We start from the raw sequence: 23,805 nt of genomic DNA, 5'->3' as shown, positions 1-23,805 counted from the left end.
CTTCGTTAATTGTTGTACTTTGTTCGGACATAATTAGTATCTTAACAATAAAACAAAAGATTTCAAATTCAACTTAATTGGTAGGTAGAACTCATTTAGGGGAACTCTTGCTGCCCAATTGTTAAAAACTATTACACGTTGTTAATGTTTGTGCTTAAATTTTGTCCAGTAGTGAGAGCATATCTCAAAATTACGAGTACTTCATAGATAAGTATATCTCATTGAGTGAGTGTGCATTGCACAAAAACCTAAACTCTTGGTCCCCTTCTTTAAGAATTATTGACATCGGTTGTTTTGCATTTAAAATTTATCCCGAGCATATATTTAAAAAAACTTTAATAAGTTTCACCTTGAAATTTAATGATTAAGTAAACCTCGTTGATGAGATTCGAAGTGCACATGAAACCAATTTTAAATAAGGCACATTTTACAAATAATAATAGGTATCAACTAGACTGTTCATAGGTAGATCTCAAAACTGGAAGTGCAGTTCACATGAGCCATTACATGAGTTTTCATCATATAACAGCAGTTGTCCTTGTGAATGTCCTTTTTGAAATTGTGTCCAGGGCATAATTTATCTACTGTTATTTATGAGTAGGTGTCTGCGAAGCTTGCAATGTTGGTAAATCAGTTCTATAAGGATCGGCTGAAAATAACAGCATCAATTGCGCCGCAATTCGGGGTGTCATTGAAACGAACGACAAACACGGATTAAGACGATAGCACCTTTATTTGGACAACATAAGTGCCAAACATGTCATCTAAAGTAGAAAAAAATAAAAATGTGGCAAGCAATTATAAGACTCATAACAAAAGAAACACGAAATAAGTAAAAATAAACAATAATACTGCAAATAGGGACAGAAAGGTGAACAAATCCTGAGTTAAACAACAACGAAACAACGCAGAAAGAAACAAAAAAATGACACTTTTAAAGGTACTTTCCGGCCTAACAAACAGTTAAACGAAGACAGTCAACGAATCTTATTGTAAACGAGAGATAACAAAACGCCGTTGCTACTGTTATCTATAAAAACGCTCATTGAGAGAGCAATGCTGAGCAATAATTGATGACTTATTTAATGAAAAGTACATCATTTCTTGAACATTACATTTAACATGAAAACACAACACAATAATAAATCGGATTTCAAAAAATGTGATGGATGCAATGCGCCTAACTTTGCCTAAACCCTTAATAATCGTACACAATCGTTGTCGACACAAACAAATATTCATGTACAGAACTATACAGAACTATACAGAACTATATCACAGTCATTAGAGGACAGATAATTGACTAAAACTATATACAGCAATATACATTGTCAATACAGATGTCTGCAGACGACTTTCACCAACAGTTCGGGCGGACGATCTGTCCTAGCGGTAGACGCATCCCCAGTGGAGGGTTGGACTTCGTCGGCGTCTGCTTGCCAGTGTTTGGATGCAGATCGTACAGGGTGTTTTGTGTCAAAGAGCCCAGAGGGCGCTTCTTAACGTGCGGCATGAACGCGACCTTACCCGGTGGTTCCGCCTGCCTCTCATTCTCACACGCGCCTCGTTCAAAAGAGAGAGGCGTTTCATTATTCCGTGCCTTTTTGACAGGTGAACACTTGGGCGAAGTCGTGTCTGGACGCTTGTTCGCCACTCTGATGTCGCAATAGCGGATGTTCTGACTCAAGGATGGTGGTGAAAAGCGTGCCGATTGTTCTATGCGCTCCTGTGGAACGACCTGAACCTCGGGTTTGTTTGATCCGATATTGGCCGGTGCCGATACAGGCGCTTGTATTTTATTTACTTTTACACAAGCTGTCGGGGTTTCTAACTGCAAACTACGACTAATAGAATTGCTGTAGGCCAACGGATCCCGAGCACGCGCTGTCGACGCCTCTTCCGTCTTGGCATTCGTGTCCGAATCACCCGAGGAGCGTTCTTGTTCCCTTTGGTCCGCACCCTCTATACCGTCAGATCTGAATTTGAACTGCCGCTTGTCGTGACACCTTGCTAGCGCGGGACAGAACGGGTGGTTTTGTTGCAAATGAACGAAGTGGTTCTCCGGATCCGACGTTGAATGCCCGCAGTCTTCACAGACATACACCTGAAAAACAAGCAGGTGTCATAGAGTTTTAACAGCTGCGTATTTTATTGTTTGTGTTAAACATGCGTTTTTTTAACACGTACCATGCATACGATATAATATTAAACTGTGAAAAACTATTTCCGAATAACGAAGTCGGTATTTTTTAAAGCATTTAATTGACATAACCTCGCGATCTTCTAAACAACCAACGCTTTAGGGTTTCATCAGAGTCAACAGTGTAAAATACCAAGCATTGGCATAATTCTCTCCAACTCTTTGGGTAATGAAATTGAAATAATATCGCCAAAGTATCCCCAGAAGATTTGTCAACTGACTGCTATTATATCGAATACCACATCAGCAAAAACTCTGACGTAAACTCACCTTGGTCCTTCTCTGTTTGTATCCGTAAGGCAGATCTGCGCCATGCACCTTGCGTGTGTGCGACTCCAGGGAGCAGCGCTGTGTGAACGACTTATCACAGGACGGACACTTGTACGGCTTCACACCTGTGGTGGATATAGAGCGAGGTTTGACATACAGCGAGATTGGATAAAGAGCGATGATGGACATAAAGCGATTATGGATATATAGCGAGGACGGACATAAAGCGATTGTGGGTAAAGAGCGATGATGGACATAAAGCGATTGTGGATATACATAGCGATGATTGACATAAAGCGATTGTGGATAAAGAGCGATGATGGACGTGTAGCGATTGTAGATGAAGCGATGATTGACATATAGCGTTTGTGGATATAGAGCGAGGATAGACATAGAGATTGCGGATATAGAGCAAGGATGGGCATATAGCCATTGTGCATATGGAGCGAGAATGGATATATAGTGAGGTTAAAATAAACAGCGAAAATTTATAAAAAGCGACGATCTGAAATAATATGTATTAAGTGACCAAAAACGAACATAATAATCGATCAATGTTTTGAAAATGATTACTTTTACCCTTTTTCAAAGATGCATATAAGATACGATTTAAAGTAGGTATTTGAGGCAATCAGGGTCAGTTCTTTGCTAAATTCTTTTGTTCAATTAAGACATTTGAAACTATGGTCTAAATTGGAATACACCGGTATGCGAATTATTCTCCGAAAAATGAAACACGAATATTCGAATATTGTTCAGGTATTCCTTCCCGTCCCTATCCTTCTTTTCAAGATGCATGTCAGATACGATTAATATGTTTATTTGTGGCAATCAAGATCGCATTGTCTCGGAGGTTCGAACATTTGAATCTAAGGTTTAACAAGAGCACCGCATAACGGGTGCCACGCTCGGCTACGAGTGCAGTTTTGAATAAATGAAAGTTTGTCAGATTTTTTTTAAAGGTCACAGTGACCTTGACCTTTGACCTAGTGACCCAAAAATGGGTGTGGCGTGTAGAACTCATCAAGGTGCATCTACATATGAAGTTTCAAAGTTGTAGGTGGAAGCAATTTGATTTTAGAGCCAATGTTCAAAACCTTAACAAAATGTTCAGGTTTTAGCACGACGCGGACGGCGGACGACACGACGAGCTAGCTATGACAATACCTCGGGTTTTCTCTGAAAACGCAGAGCTAAAAATCAAATCATCATATATACATTTATTTGAACAATAAAAAACTAATATTCAAATACCATTCAAGTATTCAAATTCCTATAAAGTAATATACTACAATTTCATAGTATATGTTAGTTTACACGATATTGATAAATAAACGATATTGATAAAACAAATGACTGGTAACCCAGTCCCGCGCTCACCTGTGTGGATCCTTGTGTGTCGCTTGAGGTCAAATGTATCATTGAATCCCTTGCCACAAAACGTGCACAAGTAGCGCTTCACGTCCGAGTGACACTTCAGATGACGGTTCAGCAGGCGTTGTAGGCTGAACTCCTTCGAGCAGAACTTGCAGACGAACTTGGAGTTGTCTGCCGAAACTTAAGTATATACGAAATTTCATTGAATGAGCGGTATAACAAGTGATTATATCACTTGATTTTTTTTGTAAGGAAATATCTGGCAATGTTTGTTTATTTTTATAAGATTTATGCAACGAATAGATAGTGTATTAATGATTAAATCTAAACTTACGTTTTTCTTTATGGCAAATGAACTGCAGGTTTATTTATCAATGTTTAATATGAGTGAGTACAATTTCGTTTTGAAATTAACTATGTATGTATGTGTTTGCTTTTTTCTTGATGTTTCAAAAGTGATTGCTATTTTGTTATTATTGTAATTAGGCTGTCCCTGATGACAATCAGTATTTTAATAATATTTATGTATAATTATTATGTACCGGTACTTATTTTTATTAGCAGGATTATTCTTTTTGCTACATGTTATTACTTCTATGTTTAAAATCTATGAAAGTCAACAAAGTACTACATGTGCATGTATATACTTTGTCTTGATAACTACATATCTTATATGCAAACTTCGTAAAATTAAGCTATTATTACTACTATAATTAATATTTTATGGATGTCAACTCAAAGCAGAGTACTCACGTGACTCGTCCGGGAAGTCCTGCGCCTTGGGAGCACTAAAGGACGGGTTCTTGATGCCGTAGCCTCCGTTGATCACCTCCACTCCCGGCAGGGCGCTCTGATCCTACAAGATAATGTTAAAAGTGTTGCAGGACGGGCTTGTAGTAAATAACGATGAATTTACCTTAAGATTTACCTGTGGATTGTTAAAAGTAAATTAAACACAAATACCGCCGATTTGAGATATAGTCAAATTGAAACATTGCGATCACCGTCTGCAAAACACATCATTACATCTAATGCATAGGAATTCTTTAAAATGTCTTAAATTAAAGCACTGTGCAAAAAATTAAAATCGCGTCAATACCGCAACCAAGAGAGTTATATTCATAACAGGAAGCATTGATTGGGTTGATATTAAGAATTTATTAATTTTATTTTATCTGTTACTTTTAATCGGCTCATTTTTACAAACATTCAAATCACCTTTATCAGATTTAGGAGAGGCGCCACCGGAAGGTTGGCGGGCGGCGCTGGTGGAAGGCTGTTGACGCTGGACAGTTTTTGGAGACCGGAAGTGCTGAATGCGCCTGCGCTTATGGGTGTGATCTGGTCCACGCATAAGTCAGGTTTGTCATGAAGTCTGTGCGCCGAATTGTTAGGTCGGTCCACCGCAGCTTCATTGGGGATCCAGTACTTCGGCAACGCGTGTTCCATTCTGAACGTCTGGAGAGGCAGTGAGTGGTAGTATAGCGGATGCTTGAACGCGTAGTCCGTAAGACAATGCGCGTCTGACCGGTAAAACTCCGGTCTCGGTTTAAAATATTCCATTCCCGAGTAAGGGAAGCGTTTTGGTGGCGGTGACTTAGTTCTTGTAGGAGCCGTGGTAGTCGAAAAATTGTCCCCTCGACATCCATTTACTAGACTCCTGGTGGACTCATGCGTCCCATTCTGGCTTGTATAAGCTTGGATCATCGACTTGGATTTCGGGCAAACAGTGGACGGGGCAGTCGTTGAGCGATCACTGATTGTTGAGGCAATGGTATGTTTGTCAGCCTCGGTGTCAACAATAGACCGCTGTGGAAGTTCAGAACATTCATTTTTTGTGGACGGTAAACTGAGTCGAGAAGTTCCACCCTTCGATATTTCTGACGTTTCCTCACTCTTGCTTCTCATGTGTTTAACCTTATTAGAGCATCCATTATCTGGCTCAAGTCTGGCGTTGTAAGAAGAATTGTTCTTAAAGGCTTCACTTTTATGATTGGCAAATGTTGCAAAGGACGGTAAACTGGGTGCGAAATCGTCTTGGCGGATATTTCTGGACGTCATGATGGCATGGTGCTTAGCCCAGGTTTCCTTCAGAATCTCTATTTGTACAGGGGGTGTCTGCTCGGTCAGTCTGCGGGTGGAGTCCCAGCGTCGGGGGACAGGATGTGCCGACCCCGGGGCGGCGTTCGTTACTGGTGGACAGCTGTTGGACCGCTGTCGGTCGCTCTCTACCTTGCTGATACTCACAGCGGAATGATGCCCACCACTTTCGGTGCCGATTGTAATGGTGTTTTTGTAACTGTGTTTTAATGGCAGTCTTAGACTATGCTCTCTAGAGCTATGAGATCCTTGAAACACTACATTTGGCCTCTGTGCTTGCATATTGCCACTAATGGATGTTTCCGTGTTATCTAAGACGTAGTTATTGGTTCCCATCAATGATGTCCACGTTCTACTGCTGTCACTAGGACAATTGTTTACTACCGGAGACGTCAGCAACTTCTGAGAGATGCGTGTTTCAGATTGAGACGAGGCTGGTGAGATACATGGCGAATTTTTGGGCGTCGATGACCGGAGCGGTTCGAGAGATGTCAGAACTAGCTTCGGTGGTAAACGAGTATCAGATAGTACGTATGTAGGTCTGGTCTCCGCTTTAAGTCCGTGTACTGAGGTGCACGGCACACTGGTCTGCGTATATGAGAGCGATTCTGACTTGCTTCTTTTTTCGATATGCCAGTCACCCAGTCCAGTTCCGTAATTCGCTCTTACCAAAATCGGCGAAATAAAAGTCTGGTTGGTAGAGGTATCACTGTCGCATTTGTTATCATCCAGATCATACGGTCTGAACAGTTTCGGCTTGCTGCTAACAGGCGTCGTGTTCTCCTTTCCCGTCCTCCTAGGCGGCGTCACTGCGTCATAGTCCGTGCTCACCAGCGTCGTCAGCGCCTTCTTCAGCAGTGCCCGGGTGCTTTCGCTGCCGGAAGCGCCAACCGCCTCCGATGCCTCTCTCGTGTAGTCATCCTGTCGCGTTGTTCCGTTCGGTCGTATGTTGGTACGCGAAGATGATTCCCCGAGCACCGGGACTGCTGATGTTGATGGAGGTGTGGAATCCATTGCCTGATTATTCCTCACACATTGAGCGTCTCTTGATATGACCCTACCTTAAAATATAAACAAATTACCGGTATGCATGTTGATTAAGATTACTAGACAGTTTTAATTACTGTTTATACTATTTTTCTTTATATAGAATCGACTATAGAATATCGTTAAGTTTTATAACAAAACTATTCTGGCATATATCTTCTAACATTGTAAATGATTCTGTCTAAAATAGTTTGAACGTATTTATTGCATCAAATATTCATGGGATTGGATAACAAGTTTTTGCAACATTATCTGTTTCCTCGCCCAGATACATAAATTGCTAAAATTCATTATTAAATGAAAGTTAACCAACACAATCAGTTAGTCTATCTAAATGTTTTAATATAGATTGACTCGAAACTCGTGAACTACATAAGCATGAATTTGTTCATTGAATTAGGTTTTGTTCATGCACGTTTTGCACGATTGTAATGAGAACATAACAGTAAGGTACGGTGATGTACGCTTCAATTAAATTAAACCGCTTCCAGTACAGACATTAATTTATCATCCGTAACGGTTCTTGAATATATTCATGCAATAAGTTCAATGCCAGGTTAACATCGGCGACATGTACACAGAAATTGCGAGTTACAGCCTGACACAGCCTATCAGCAGGTCGCTGCCGCGAAAACGCTAATTGCTACGTTCCCGCGCTTTTAATTTTGCACTCATGATATGCTTTCGACTCTTGATCCGTTAAAAATTCACAATTCTCTCAACATACAAGTTGTTTTAAATCCTTATCCACAAGTTTTGACGTTGAAATACATTCAGGAAGTGAACCTCTACCGTTGTAGAAATACGTATGAATAATTGAATACAGTTATCGACAGGTAATATCACATATCGTACTAGGTTATGAAAATATGATGTCGACATGATGCATATTTCGTTGCAAGAACTGCGACACGCTCAATATCTGAACAAACATACAGTTGTACAGTTTTATTGTTCATACAATAGACAATTGTCCATGTGTATACAGCACATAAAGGTTATGTATATAACAAACGAGTGGTCACGTGACTAGTAAATTGTAGAAAATATAATACATATTTATAAACAAACAAAACATAAGCAAGAGGTCTATCCTTGTTATATGATAGATCAACATAAAAGGATTATGTACGAAATGTTAAATGACTAGGAATAATCATAATACAGATTAAACAAGTTTCTAAGTTTGAAGGCTTTTTTCACATATAATGCAAGGTTGTTATTGATTCGAACATTTTCGGATTTCATTAATTCAACAAATTTATACATATTTGGATTTTTCCAATAGTATTTATCAATGTACAGCTTTCTTATTTCTGAATATAGTTTACATTCCATTACAAAGTGATATTCATCTTCGAGCATTTGACATTTACAACAATTACAGTGTCTCTCCTGATACGGAAATGGAATAGGTTTTTGCCATCTTCCGGCCTAAACTTTCAGTCTATGTGAAGATACACGAATTCTACTTAAGACACTTCTAAACTTGTTTGTTTTTATAGTTGTTAGATAAGGTTGCATTTTAAAATCACAAAAAGTTACATAAGTCCTAGCTCTGGACGAATTATTTAGCTCATTTTGCCAGTTTTGTAAAAATTGGTCATGTAATCGCAACTTTAACATAGACAAAAATATTTTTTTATCACCAACATTTTGGTATAGCCATGCATATTGAAATACATCTTACATCGTTTAGAGCGAACATGTTTGCGATAAACAACGTACGAGTTACCTCAAATCCAACGGTGTGCAACGTTAGTCCTAAAGTCACATTCGTTTGAGATTTGCTGCATAAGAAAACATGCAGATATACAGTACGCGACAGTAACTGGTTATTTCTTAATAATTAACCGACTAAATACCGAGTCTTAAATATGTACGTGCATAGAAATAAACAATTAACTTAAGTGAATTTGATCTTATCAAGAAACCTTCGCAATTAAAACTGAAAAGAGTCCGTATCATTGATCTAAAATGATCAAAATAGGTTATAAATAAAATCATCTCAATTGCTACTAATAAGCGGGTGACAGCTATATTGACGTAAACTAATTGGCCCCGACTCCCCTGCGTCCCCAATATCGAGATTTCCCCGCGGCCATCTACACTTACGGTACGGACAACAATTCAATCAATACTAAACGTACCATGTTAGTTAATTGAAATAATTATATCATAAAACTGCATCACGGATTCTGTCATATCAATGAAAGGGCCGCTACGCTAAACGTCCATCAATCAAATACCTGCACGTCAAAAATTGCCTTAAAGGCACAAAAACAGTATTCTAACTGTTTTGTGTTTATCTAAGAAAACAATGGCAGAAATCCTGTAAAATGTGACAGTTTCCTTTGAAAACTTTACCCGTTATTTTACAAGCGTCGTAATTATGAATGTAAAGAATGCAATATATTAAAATTCAAATGAGGTTAGATTATGAAAGGTTTATAAATGTTAAATGAATCGGGCAATTTTATGTTTTTTTGGGGGGAGCCACACACACTAATCATCATCGTCTAGTGACACGTTTTATCTACCGACATTTCTTCGACATAGTCAACAAAAGTTCACAACTTAATCCTTAGTAGCAAAAAATGTACTATCAATTTTAAAGCATATCGTCCAGTATGCAAAATTCATGCAAATGACACTTTAATGCCTGAAAGCTCATCCTGACGGGCGGAAGTGGCCATCTAAAGGACGGAAGACAGCCCGCTGGAGCGAGCGTGAAAGAAGACGACACTACAGTGACAATGGCGTTAGCCTCGTTACGGTATCAGTCACCCACCCGACCGTCTTCTCCCTACGGGGTGGAATACTAGCAGACGACATTATTTTGTTCAACAACAATGCCCGATAAAAAAAAATCCATTATTTATTTCGGTGAAACAAATTTAAAAACAGGGTATCAAAATTATAATATTGAAAAAGCATTATTTTCTTTTTGTTTGTAAATATTCAATAATGTCAAGAGTTTGATTTCCGATGCATATCAAATAAACCGTTGGATTATTATTAATTCACGCATACCGCGATGAAATGACAACTTTTGTACATTACAGTCCCTAAAAACATATTATGCACTTCACTGAAAACTCATTTTACAACTGCGGAACCACTTAAACTTATTACGAAGATAACGTTAAAGAGCCGGATCCTACAGCATGCCGACATACTAACGCTGGTTCCGTAGACTTGGAAAAATATATCACACTGTTTAATTACGCAGCCCAAACAACTACACGGCGCACTACAGAAAAGCCCAGCCTTCAATATAAACGTTCATTAGGCGTTGATTCAAAACTTATTCTGGGACATGTTATCTTATTCTTAAGATAACAAAAGCAATATTGTTCGGTTAGTTACCCACCATAAAGGACTTTTGTTACATAACATAGACTAATCATAATTTCACAGTGCTGTGTTATTACACCGACAGCCGATGAACTTGACATGAACCTTACATATAACAGGCAATTAGGCAGCGGCACATGTGCAAATGGTTATCATGGGACCTGCAGGTTTTGGCGCTAAGACGCTACGTTCATAATGTTCTCGGCGCAGCCGATATCTCTGTCGCCCGCCGACTTACCAGCACTCTGCGAAAGTCAAGATTTCGTTAAACCATTTTGTCCCGTTACGTGGCGCCATTTTGTTCAAAAGGAGCGCACAGAACGATATTGATTTACTGTCAGAGCTCGCAGAACCGTTATGAAAACTAGAAGACAGTGGCATATGGCGACATTATTGAGTCTCTTTGTTCATGGGGAATATTTTTATATCTCTTAAGCGTCCCTTTATCACCCAAAACGATTTTTTTAAACGATATACATCCACCAAATACGATTTGACTTTAATTTACAATATTTGTTATTTTAATGTTATGTTTGTTATATGAATGTTAAGCAAAACCTGTTCGTTTTTTTTTTGTTTTGTGTGAGCAATTTTAAATTATATTCTACAACTTTGAATAATATTTTTTTCCAAATACAAACTTTTAAATCAACATTACCGGTGGTAAAGTTTTCTTGACACATGTCCCAGATATTGCAATTCTGGTGCTACGACATTCTATAAAGGACATATTATTCGTACATAAACGCGTCTCAACTTAATTTTATATTGACGAGGTATGTGTTGCTATTTAAATGGGTTTAAAAGGTATGTATTGTCGATTAAAATTCCACAGTTTGAAGTCCTATTTATTACCGTGTAAAACAGATGTTACATTTTTCGCTTTTGTGACTTCACTGCTTTTATTATTACCACGTTTTGTACGTTTGAATAATTCCATATATTCAATAACCTGTTCAACCGAAAGATGGGAATCGTTTTCAAATTTAAATAGCACTTTTCACCCCCCTAAAACCTGTTGCGAGTCCATTTCAATGGTGAACAGTTCTAAATTGCATAATCAATGATAATGGTGATTTTACTGTGACAGTTGTGAAAGCATTCGCCCGTTCAGTTCTTTGTTTGACCAACCTAACGGAAACGCGCCATCGCAGTCCATGAATGGTGACCGCGAGGGGATAATTTGTGCGTAAACAGTTAGCGAAATCCCTTTTCAATAAAGGGCTATCACGCGGGACTCAGTGGGTGCTTCAATGCTGTAGGGGTCTACCCGCTGCCGGCGTACATTTGCGATACGGTAGTTATGCACGCCGACATGTGGACCGAGTGCGGACACACATGCCCTTGTAAATTGCTCCAATATGTCATGAAAAGTGTACGGAGTTCACCGTGCCCTGGTCAGTAAGTGATAACTGGCGAGTTATTTTAAACCATTACCGCGCCCATTGCACCCTACATTTGGTTGAGAGAGAAAAGAAACAGGATAGTATTTCATAAGCGTGGTTTCTAAGAATTTCAACTGTTTTCAGCCCGCTGTTCGTTCGCGATCAAATAGAACAAACTACCCGAAAAACATTAACTCCGAAGAAGAAAATAACATTTGAATTTCAATCTCACAATCAACAGGTGACGGGGATGCTGGTAGTTGCTGTATGCAAATAAGTTCAACAGGCGACCTTCTCATTTAAGAAAGCCACTTAATAGCAAGCGACTGTAAACTTGTATTCAATCGACTAGTAATTGCTGTTAAAATGTGCGTGATGGGGGTGATTTAAACATGTTAAAGTCGAAGTTAAATTTCGTCATAAAATAAATCACCGTCTTGTTATAATGATCAATTGAAGTTAACTAACATTATGAGCGGCTAGATGTAGACGGAGATTGCTTATTGAACAAAATCGACTATGATTATTTATTGCATCCACCCACCAGCTGCTATTCAGCCTGTTGATGATGATGGCGTATAGTTTCAAACATCGCCGTTCAGAGTAGTTCTCGCAATTTATTAATTAAGTGTTAACTCATGTTCACAAAGAATGTTATTTTGAGACTTTTCACTCGTTTGTTGCAAAGCACCCAAAAGCAATACGACTCTAAAGTTCATTAAAATTTATAGCTCATGTACACAAAGAAAGTTTGTGGGCACGTCAACATAATTTCCTTTATATAATTCATGATTGCTGAGGTACATTATGTCTCAAACTCCCATGTCAATTACGTCTTGAGACTGGAGTTTACTACTATCTTAATCGGATAAACAAATAAACACCAGCGTGTCTATACAAATACCGCAAGTGAAACAGTAAACCCATGCCATGGGTAGGGGATGCTAGATAACTGTTAATTCGGCTTAACTATCATACCAATAAACCGAATAATAAACCGTACACTTTTATAGCCCCGCCGACAAACCCTCGCTTTAAGTCCTTGAATGGAGATTTTACGGCGCCCGATTTGGTCTATAATCTGGGCCCCGACTTAACTGGGTCGAGGAGTCAGATTTCTTAAAGCTTAAAAAGATTCAAGTACTTAAAGAACAGGTGGCAGGAAACTGTTGAATGCAGACGGGTTTGTATCTATGGTAACACCTGCTGCGAGATAACATTTAGACAAGTGCAACTTCCGCACGCATTTCCAACGGAATATTCGTTCCCCCAAAAAACAGTTGCAAGAGTATAATATATACAAATGTGAAAAAAACTTTCAAATAATTGTGTAAATACTGCACTGATAAAAAAAACATGAAACTGTATGTGTCACATTCATATGGGAAAGTGTAAAAACGTCAAATGATATAGCTAGATGTATACCATATTTCATGCCCTTCATGTTCTTCCATATTCTACACGTCCATAATTGTTACTAGTCAAAACAATAGACGTAATCTACTGATTATATCGACCTCATATTCATAGAAGTAGGTTATTAGTATATACACGAACTTTTATATTATTTATACGATATTAAGTGCCTAATACCAGTGTATTCATGTTATAAATACATGAATCAAAATATAACATTACAGTGATAATTAGTTCACCATCCGTCAATTAACAATATCCTACACTAATGAAGTTTTAATTCATATACGCAATAAAAAAATTACATTAAATAAAACGTGTTACCTTGAACTGTCACTTCTGTCAGACTTGATTTAACCTCATTGCAATTGATAGTTCCGTCTAAACGGACATTTGACGTATATTTTATGGTTCCTGACGCATTTAATTCATGTGATTCACTGTCCCGTTTCACCAAGAAAGTTTTTGGCATAGTGTCCGTCCGTGTGAACAAATGTCAACATATATACACGAAACTTCATAGCTGACAAGTCATCAGTCAGATTTTCACGTTGTGTTCTATTTTCATATCAAGCGCGTTTGAGGATTAAAGGAAATGCGCATGCGCGGAAAATCGTTCAGCCATTTAAATTCTTCTGCTTTGTTATGATAGCTAGAGGCGTCTGAAGGAACAAGTATTTGGTAAATAATTTCAGTCCTTTACATCGATTACTTCACACCAGATCTGAATAGATTATGAACAGAGTGACAATTTGTTTATGTCTGTTACGCAATTGCGTCTAATTTTTGGTTAAACAGGTAAACAATTATTGATTATTACAGAATTTCCCCCGCGTAAACCCCTTGAACCCGTTATGCTCTCTTTGAGAAAACCGTTACATTGTGAATGCAACAAGTTTCAAATTTTGGCTCCGGGTATAAAGGGTCCACAAAGGATCGGGCTACGACGATATTCGCGTTAAGTTCGCTTTCGGCTTCTTGTATTTCGCAATAGTCAAGGAAATGACGGTGCCGACGACAAGACGACGAGCATCTTTCAGATGATGAACTAGATCTATGCTTATATTATTATTAAAAATAATAATGATAATTATAGAAACAATGATAGATCTAATATGGATAATTATGATTTACTATAATAATTCAAAAATTAGTATTTATTATTTACAATAATAAAAATATTATTGTCGGGTAATCATCTAACATACGTGTTCTCCGCTGCCCTGACTATGGATAAAGAACAAAATTATTGCATAACTACTCGTAAACAACGCTCAGTAAAGTTCGTAAAATATAGTTAGTCATTGTCGTCATTTATCGTTTAATAAACAACGTATAGTGGTTTTGACGTGAGGCTGTTAAAAAAAATCTGTCTCCGAATCATGTCATCGTGATTTAATTCTTAATTATCAAACCCCAAATGCGTTGTGTATTTATTGATAAAAAATATATCTCGAAATTAATTTCTGAATGGTATAGGACAAAAGCGGTTACTAGTATATAATAAGAGCGGACTTCTAGTTTTCTAGTTGCATGCCAATTTATTTTACACTTTTCAAATACTATTGTAATACGCAACGTTCGACATCAATTAAAATTACCATGTTCATGTTGTTCTTATTATTTGAACATGTATTAAAACCTGTCTTTCTAGAAAGTGTTCCATGCAGCTGACCGAGTAATTATATAACAGTTTCTGAACGTTAGTACTAGTGTTTGTTTAAAGCGGTGAACTCAAATGTCAAGCTGCCCTTTTGAAGGGTCTAACGATTGCAAAAATCTCGCTCAGCGCAAGCACATGTTTTCTGGTTTCAGGTTTTAATTTTCTGTCTCGAAATTCACGTAGAAAATTCCACGCACGGGGAGTGTTACCGCTGTGTAGATGGTTGGTGTTTATTTATTCTGATTCACTTAGCAAAATGAGAAGTGTTTGCGAAATTATGACACAAACACATTAAAGTGTTTAGTGTTTTTTATTACATGTTCGTAGTACGTTAAATTGCTCAACTTTTTGCATACAGCGCTTGTTGCGTCAGGGACCTATACAAACATATAGTTTGTGCACGCTATACCAAGAAAATGTAACATGGTAAAATGTTCAAACTACTTATCGACCTTAACGTTCAACGCCACTGAATTATAATATAGTAAGAACCGAATCGGGAATTACAACGCCTCTCAACATGAATTCCTGTTGTTACTGGAGAAGTGTCTTCTTTACGACACATTATGCATTGTGTACGGGCATTTATACGGTACGGTTTCCTAGTGTTAGTGATTAAAATGTAACTCTTTATATTTTTAATATTTAATGACAATACGGATAACTTCATAAGGCACTTTTACGTGGTGTGTTTTTGACGATGCTGCGAAGCAGCTCGTCTAAGTTATTATACCATGAACAAAATTTTACAATGGCGACCTATGTAAAAGACCGAGCCAGTCCGATTGAGATAGCTCAATTTTTCTTATCGGCATACCTCGCCGATTATCATAGATAAAGGTCAATCGTGATACATCGGCTATCTCGGATTCCTCCGTAAGATTTATGAAATAAATCGTCTGCTGATCCAGAGTGAGATAAAGGTATAGGAAGCCCAGCTATAAATAGGACAGCATATTCTGGGAAAAAGATTTAATAATAGTTTGAAAACGTTAATTTTAAATCAGTTATATTCAATCCATTATATGTTTATATATCAATGAAACAACTATGCATTTTCTGTATTGTATTTTACATTTGTCGTGATTCAGTAAATAAATTGCGAATTAAAACGTGAATAATTAACTTTCAACGCGATCATGAATGTAAAGAAAACGAATTATTTCGAACCTGCCATTTGTAAACGTTGTAGCGACTATAGTATATAGACAGCATAATAGCCGTATGATAATAACAACAATGACATCTGTGAAACTCGCTCATATGCGTGCTTTCTCATTTTGCATATTTAATAAACTTTTCAAACAGAAATTACAGAGCCACATCAGTGCACATACTATGTTTGATAATCCATTCGTTTGTTGGATATTGTTTGCTGTTTTAAACACATATTAGGTCATATCGCGGAGATTTAATTAACCTTACCATGTGTTCATGGGCGAACTCACGTATTCAAGTGCTTTTACGACTATGTGCTGATGCCTACTTTCGGGAATCATCATGAAATTATTGCCGTACTAAACGAACAAACATGCCTAAGCTTATTGAATTAGAGAAAAAAAACAATAATCAAAAGAGAAAAATTATATGTTCCTGCACATGGGCATGTGAAATCACGTCCGTACACATAACATCATTAACTTAGGAAAGGAAACAACGAAATATAAAGTTTGGTATGATATACATGTGAAATTAAAGAGCATGGTGTAATTAAGAGCATGTCAAGTTTTGAATTTATATGCTGAAACGTAATGTTATAACCCACAAACGTTTTACTGTAACATAACGTTTTTTTTTAAGAAAAGTGGTACAGAAAATACACGTCGAATATAATTTTTAAAGATATTTCTTGTTATTTTTGATCGAGAATGTTACCCGCCTCCCAGTTTCGCTGAATGGATCAAGTTCACCACGAGTACTACTTCCCCGTACTTCCATTTTTTTTTCGTACCCTACATTTTTCGTACCCATTTTTTTTTCGTAGCCAATTTTTTTTAACCCAAATTTTTGCTCGTGCCCACACATTTTTTTCGTACCAATTTTTTTCCTACCCAAATTTGTTTTTCGTAACCAAATAAATCAGTATGTGCTTAGAAGCCTTAGGTACGGTAAGAAAAGACAACCACTGCCTGTTACAGCAGACGACAAATGCCATTCTCCTAGCAGAGTTGTCGTTCGTACCTCAACATAAATGTGAATGTGATGAACCGCTGTGTATTGGTACACTGCAGAGGGTTTATATGACTAATAGTGTTTAACAGCTTGTAAAACGAGATTGGACAGTCTGGTGTTTATCATTGAAATCTGTACATATTGGCTGCTTTCAGGGAAAACGGGGCTTAATGCATGTCAAATAAGATTAGCCTGTGCATACTGATTAGCCTGTGCAAGGGCGACATTTTACAACAGCGAACACCTACAGTGCCTTCAGCGCTTTGATTTATTATGGTTTATTTCTGAATTATACCAACCAATAACTACCGGTATCTGACAAATAACCAAATGCCTGAGATATTTGAATGTATCATACATAAATATTTGTAGTTCAAAGATGATTTCTCCAAGCGATTAAATATTATGTAAACATACCATGCAGTTCTTTTTTTAAATAGTTGAAAGATAAACAGACTGTCAACATGTCATAATGTTTAATTTCATAAATAGTTTCGCGGAGATAATAATAACACATGAATGTTTATGTAATTTTAATTCTTAAATTGTTGTAGTTGATAAGACTGCGATACGTAATATTTAGAGAGGAATAAAGAGTATTTATTTAAAAACAAACGGTGCGTAATTTAATTGATACGACATATTCATTATCGCGCATAACTATAAAAGCGATATAATAAATTTATGCATTATATCAACAGTGTAAATGTAACGTTCTCGGAGGGCGATTTCGCATTTTGTCGCCTTAAACAAAATACGTTCCGACAATACCGTCGCATGTGATTACCGTAACGAACGAATATGAATACATACTGCCATGTAAATATAGTTTCATATTTCAAACATAAAACTCCAAGCACTTGAGTGTTTATGCAGCAAATGTTTTTTTAAATGATCATATTTTAAAATAACTTATAAGACTTTAGTCTTATATCCAAAGTTAAACTATCTTGGCGTCAAATTATTTCCGGTATTCCAATGTATTTAACAAGATAAGTATTGATGCAAAGCATCAAAGGGCATCGGGAATTTCAGTGTAAAAGGCACTCAATGAAGTTACATGGAACGATTTTTTTCTACTGTAAATATTTATATATTGGCCGATTATTTTAAACAAAATAGGAAAAGATACTGGTATAACCATTATCTATGATTTTGTGTTATAACCCCCAAATAACCATTGTCTATGATGTTGTGTTATAACACCCAAATAACCATTATCTATGATTTTGTGTTGTAACCCCCAAATATTTCATAGTTCATTTTATTTACATTGGTTTCCTTTTTTTACTGGCATCCGTGTGCAGTTTTCATTAATGGAACAGAACTGTGTAGGTTTTAAAAATCTGCTTCATCTTGTAAGCGTAATTTCATATTTTTCTCAGCTTCAAGGGGAGATGATTCTGAACTTATTCTTACGTTGCTCATTTACGATAGGGGTTGAGTACTCATTGATATGAAAACACTGTAAAAGTTTTAATGTGCTTACGAACCCTCCCCCCCCCCACCCCCACCCCCACCCTCTCACACATATATTTCATGGGCATAATACAAACAAAAAATGTTAAAATAAAACAGCATATTTATTTAAACTAAAATGTCTACATCAAAACAAAAAGTATACATAGAACACAAATACAATAATTTGATTCTACTGGAGCTCGAACCTTGGACCTCTCACATGTGAAGCGAGCGTGTAACTACTTCACTACGGAACCGCTTGAAAAATCACCTTCTAACTAAGATATTAGTAAGTGACTGCAGTATAACGGTTATCAATAAAGCAATAAACCGTGTAATCGCTGTCGTCATGTAAAATTGAAGAAAATTCGCGTTAACCAAAACTCGAACAGCAAAAGTCTGCGCTATTGTTAGAAAAAACACAAAATGAATATATTTTGATTATGTTTTGTTTTTATACAAAACCAGAAAGTTTCACCGGTTCGCGTATTTGCCCAGTCCCTGTGATCTTTTATTATTGCCCAGTCGCTGTGATCAGTTATTAATTAAAAGAATTAGCTTTGCATTATTGGCAATAAATGTTGTAGTAAATGTAATAGGCACAAATGCAGTACTTATTTACACTACTTTACACAAAAAATCACCACTATGCAAGATATTCTGACAACAAAATATATACATTGATCCGTAATATAACTTCTCCTCCCATAAGCGAAAAAAACGTATAACATACGAGTCGCCGCACTTCAGTGCGACGCCAACAAGAATATTAATAAATTAATTACAATTGACACTTATCATGATACACTTATCACTAATGACAATGGAAAAATGCTCTCACAACCTCGGAATCCTACGCCGCCTCATGACCCAAGGTTCCTTGGGGTGTTTATTAAGGTTGATACATGTTTGTAAAATTGCTTGATAAATCTTGGCAAGGAAATAGATTTTGAAAAAGTCCCCGTTCATATTGATCATAAATACTATGCATGTATAATCAATACGACAAAACGCAAGCGGATATGTTTTCAGACATATGTTTCATCCTTTAACAACGATCAATGAACTTGTGTGTCACAGAGTGGCGTCGCTTTTTTTGGGTGGGGGTGGGGGAGGGAGGGATAGGGTCCCAATCGGAGGGGGTACATACAAACGATTTTATCAATCATACCACTGCCTGAGGTTGAGGTTAAACGCGGTCCGACATTTTGAGAAGAAAACCCCCGATGTTATATTTATTTCCATTCTACGTATATACACAAGCTCAACAACATAAAGCGTGTATTGCTGTATTGAACTGTTTTGATGTTGTTTTCCCCAAATCCACACAACCGATTTGTTCAACGTATATTTACCGGTACTTATTTTTGGGAGATAAGTTGCCTGTTGTTGTTTGAATCATGAACGAGTCCCATGGTAAGCCAGTAAGAGTTATCTCTGTAGTAAGTCACTGCCAAAAAAGCTGTACATCAGTGTGAAAAGCACTGACTTATATCAAAAGTTCTGAAGAATGGTCTATTTGCTTACGCTAATATACACAAAATATTAAGTTGAAATGCAAATGTAACAACCAAAAAAACATTACAAACTGAAAATATGTTTATAGTTAAAAATAAATAAATATTGGAAACACTTATTTTTCACAGATTTTGGCATATATTGAAGTTTGTCATTAAATGCTTTATATTGATAAATGTTAATAGTGAATCTAAAAAGCTCCAGTAAAAAACAAGAATACAATTAAAGAAAGAAAAAAAAGTAACCATCACTTGGACTCGAACCACTTACACCTGGGGTAAAAGTCTGTCGCTGAGCCCACTCGGCCATCCGTGCTGTTACTTTAATGATGTATTTTTAACTTAAAATAATAAATCCTCGTAGTATCACAAGATATAACGAAAACAAGAAAACTCTCCAAACTATTCAATCGTTAGGCCTTTCAACGCTTTATAATTTTCATGTTTTAAATCGTCATAAGATGCATATAATAGCTATTTTAGAGCATGGTTAATGTTCAGTATTTGTTTCCTCACAAATATCACAACTGCGACGAAAAATTGCGAATATGAAAGATGTTTTTTATTTTGTAAATTTACCAAAACGTGAAAAGGCCCATACATATTTTAATTATATTAACTTTTTGCAATCTTGATAAATTACAAACATATATTTCTTTTTCCGAATGATTGAAAATTGCTATTATAAAACTATATGCAGGCCTTTATAGAAAAGCTATAAACTCATATATAAGCTATAAACTGCATGCGTAACTAAGAGTTATTAAAAAGCCTGCTTTATGTAAGAAAAAAATACTCATTTTTTGTGGATAATATTAAACGTCCTAATCATTGCTTATTATGATATGTTTGTCTCACAGTATTTTGACGAGTTTAATGTTTCACTTAACTTCCCTCGTGTACCTTTTTTTCTCTCCGATGGATCATTCTGCGTTACGCATTTTATTACTTACGCGCAAGCCCGCAATGAAAATATCATTTAGAAAGGTATACTTTTTTCGTTTTGTTATTTAAAAACGAATGGTTTTTCACATGCTGTAGCAATCAAATTATCCGAGCATACACATATGTTATCACTCACAAAGAATTGAACCTTCATTTTCTTCGCAAATCTTTCGAATATTTTTCGATTACACCAGTTTGTATTTTTTATACTATGTACGTAATATATTTTCGTCATCTTTATTGTAAGTGTTTTGTGTTTGTTATAACGTGATATCGATTTGTTTTTATTGTGCACAGTGTGTTCTACACATAAATTACCAATTGCGACTCTGGCACAAGTCTTACAAAAATTATAATCTGCTGTAAAATAAAAAATATGTTTGAGGTCTCAACAAGATACGATGTTTTTTACTTGGCAGTGCATGAAATTTATTTGCTTAAATTGCCAAATATTTAATAGGCAAGCACTAAAAATGCATGAATTGCCATGCTTGTGCAATTCAGCGAAGATAAATTCATCCACAAAATTAATGTACATAAACATACATTCACAAACATGAGAAACTTTATAAGTTGTGGCATAATGGCAAATGGAGTTTTTAAAAGCAATTCGATGATTTTTGCCGGTGTTACGATCAAATTTAACCGCTAACGACATTTGACTATGGATTACAACATACACTAGCTGCTGCATGCACAAAACATTGGTTTCTCATAGTTTTTTTTTTAAAGAGATGAAGCCAATGCTTACGAGATGAGGCTAATGATAGGAGGTGGCGCCAATGCACGATGTATGAATTCACAGTCGTATGGCACTGACATCATCATATGATGTACATTTGATAGGTGATGTTATTTTTTGTATTTACTTTTTTTTTCAACGTACATTCGTAGGCCCAACTCCTTTTAGAACATATACATATTGAAAAAAGATGTACATATTTTTAAACACATAATTTATCAACTCAATTAATAAGTTTGCAACCCGAATAAAACAGGTTGTACGATATATACCAAAAGTATGTACTATTCAAGAAAACCAATAATATAATTCTCAACATTCTAAAAATATTTAATCTTCAACATTTTGTTGTATGAAATAATTGCATAAAATAAATGCTAATTCACGAAATAAATATAAGACGATACTTCTGCTTGAAACGATGATTTGTGCCCCTTAATCCAAATGCATAATTTACTAAACGGCCAATATCAACGAATTTATATATGCTTATATATGTTGTTTTACCCACTATCAACTCCAAAAAATGTAGATAGCTCGGTCTTTTTCCTTTAACGATTTTTATTTACAAGTTAAATGTTCTTATCTCACTAAGACAAACGTTTTAATGCATCAACGCATTATTAGAAATCTATTTGCTATAAATAAAAAAAATACGCTACTCAAATGTGTTGAATTCGTCAAGTAAAAATGTTAAATATAAGTTCTGTAAACATAATACATAGAAACCATAACTAAAATTAGTCACTTTTAAATAGCTATAAATGTGCATTGGCGCCACTTTGCCACTTCCTAGGCATTGGCTCCATCTCGTTTTGAAAAATAAAAATAATCTATAAGATCGGCTATAAGCCAATGTTTTTGTGCATGCATGTTCACATCCATCGATTTATGTATTTAGCGATTTAATTGGCTGGGAATGTGCTCCTCACACAGGCAAAATACCGGTACATCGATTTGCTTTTACAAACTCTACCATCCCACAACTACAAAGCTCCTCACGTTTCCAAATGGGCTTCAATTGTATGTTTCTGTAAGTGTTGATGCATTAAATCTTCTCTGAATTGCACTACATTTGCCGATTTTTTTTACGGCATAGCTGTATAAGCCAGCTTTTCACCTTACCTGACCTTTGTAAGTGTCCAATAAAATTCAAATAAAATTTCCCGCGGCAAGACACGAATGAATACACTTCATTTATTCCATTGGCATAGTTGAGCATACCACCAGAACATTGGAAACATGAACGCGTCTTTGTAACACTGTTTTACTGCGTGTTCAGCATGAAACAATTCTTATCTCTAATGAAAAGGCTTGATAGATAGAACAGTTTTACACTAAATACTCGAACATCAATACATTTTGTGCGTGCACCTTTTATTTTCAGAGAATTGCCAGCGCTAGAACGTTTGATCTCATTCATTGAACTCTTTACCTTTCACCAACTTCTACCACAATTAACGCCGTATATCTTTTTTTTTAAAGAAATTTCTGGTTAATAATGCGAAATATGTTGACCCCCCCCCCCACCCCCACACACACACATAAAACCTACTCACCCTGTAACATTATCCGTGAAATTTCAAAACATCCGGTCCTTAGCGCCACGTCGCGGAAGTTTAGTAGCATTGGCTCAATTATTAATGCATCTAAAAGAGGCGGCGCCCTTGATTAACGGCCGTGTAGTGACTTCCCAGCCAGCCCTAAAGTTCGGGTGAAATATTGAGGAAAGACTAAAAGGTAACTAAAAGAAGTCTTTTTCGTAATAAGACATACTCTTTTAGATCTTTTTGTGTAAACCATCACACAGACACACAAGAGCATTGAGTCACAATTTTCCCAAATTCTCATTCAGAAACGAAAATACTGTTACCAACTTAAGATATTCGGCGAATTTTGTTTGTCAACGATGAAAATCAAAGGTCCTCATTATATTTATGTTTTTCCGACAACGGGAACATGTTTCTTCGTTCATATGCTACTCGACTGGCAAATAGTTTCTTTTCTTTACCTTATCGTCGAAACCCACGGTATACTTCTATACTAAGTATGTATGCGAGTGTACAATAATGTATATTCTTGCGTGTCGGCGGATGATGAAAGTTTATAATTTTCTTGCGTGTCTGCGGATGTATTATGTAAGGACACGAGGG

At 36.5% G+C, this 23,805-nt stretch overlaps 4 protein-coding genes across 7 annotated transcripts in view; 3 read left to right on the top strand and 1 right to left on the bottom strand.

Moving 5' to 3' along the window:
* The window catches only part of LOC127877325 (uncharacterized), a 218,465-nt gene that overhangs the window by 104,930 nt on the left and 89,730 nt on the right, over positions 1–23,805 (top strand). The gene's annotated exons all lie outside the window — the stretch shown is intronic.
* The window catches only part of LOC127877326 (uncharacterized), a 218,236-nt gene that overhangs the window by 104,701 nt on the left and 89,730 nt on the right, over positions 1–23,805 (top strand). The window lies entirely within an intron of this gene.
* Positions 1–23,805, top strand: part of LOC127877328 (STAGA complex 65 subunit gamma-like) — a 231,612-nt gene that overhangs the window by 147,573 nt on the left and 60,234 nt on the right. The window lies entirely within an intron of this gene.
* On the bottom strand, positions 772–14,372 carry LOC127877317 (uncharacterized). 2 transcript variants are annotated; one of them, XM_052423038.1, is made up of 6 exons: positions 14,361–14,372; positions 5,066–7,008; positions 4,601–4,703; positions 3,851–4,027; positions 2,471–2,595; positions 772–2,104 (listed from the first exon to the last, which is right to left on the bottom strand). In XM_052423038.1, the coding sequence occupies exons 2-6, from the start codon at positions 6,959–6,961 to the stop codon at positions 1,358–1,360; spliced, it is 3,048 nt and encodes a 1,015-aa protein (XP_052278998.1). In that variant the 5' UTR covers positions 6,962–7,008; positions 14,361–14,372; the 3' UTR covers positions 772–1,357. The 2 variants fall into 2 exon arrangements, with proteins under 2 accessions (XP_052278998.1, XP_052278997.1); XM_052423037.1 differs by lacking the exon at positions 14,361–14,372 and adding an exon at positions 13,477–13,775.

This window comes from Dreissena polymorpha, chromosome 4 (assembly GCF_020536995.1).
Source record: "Dreissena polymorpha isolate Duluth1 chromosome 4, UMN_Dpol_1.0, whole genome shotgun sequence".
In the NCBI taxonomy this organism is placed as follows: Eukaryota; Metazoa; Mollusca; class Bivalvia; order Myida; family Dreissenidae; genus Dreissena; species Dreissena polymorpha.
The sequence above is the reverse complement of the archived record's forward strand: the minus strand, read 5'-3'. Positions and strand labels throughout refer to the sequence as shown.

Bases quoted from the DNA above. Each gene is read 5' to 3' on its own strand.
- LOC127877317 (XM_052423037.1), bottom strand. From the start codon at position 13,624: ATGCCAAAAACTTTCTTGGTGAAACGGGACAGTGAATCACATGAATTA. The intron at 7,009-13,476 runs GTAACACGTTTT...TTATATTTTAAG, and splicing joins GACAGAAGTGACAGTTCAAG to GTAGGGTCATATCAAGAGAC. The intron at 2,105-2,470 runs GTGAGTTTACGT...CTTGTTTTTCAG, and splicing joins ACAAACAGAGAAGGACCAAG to GTGTATGTCTGTGAAGACTG.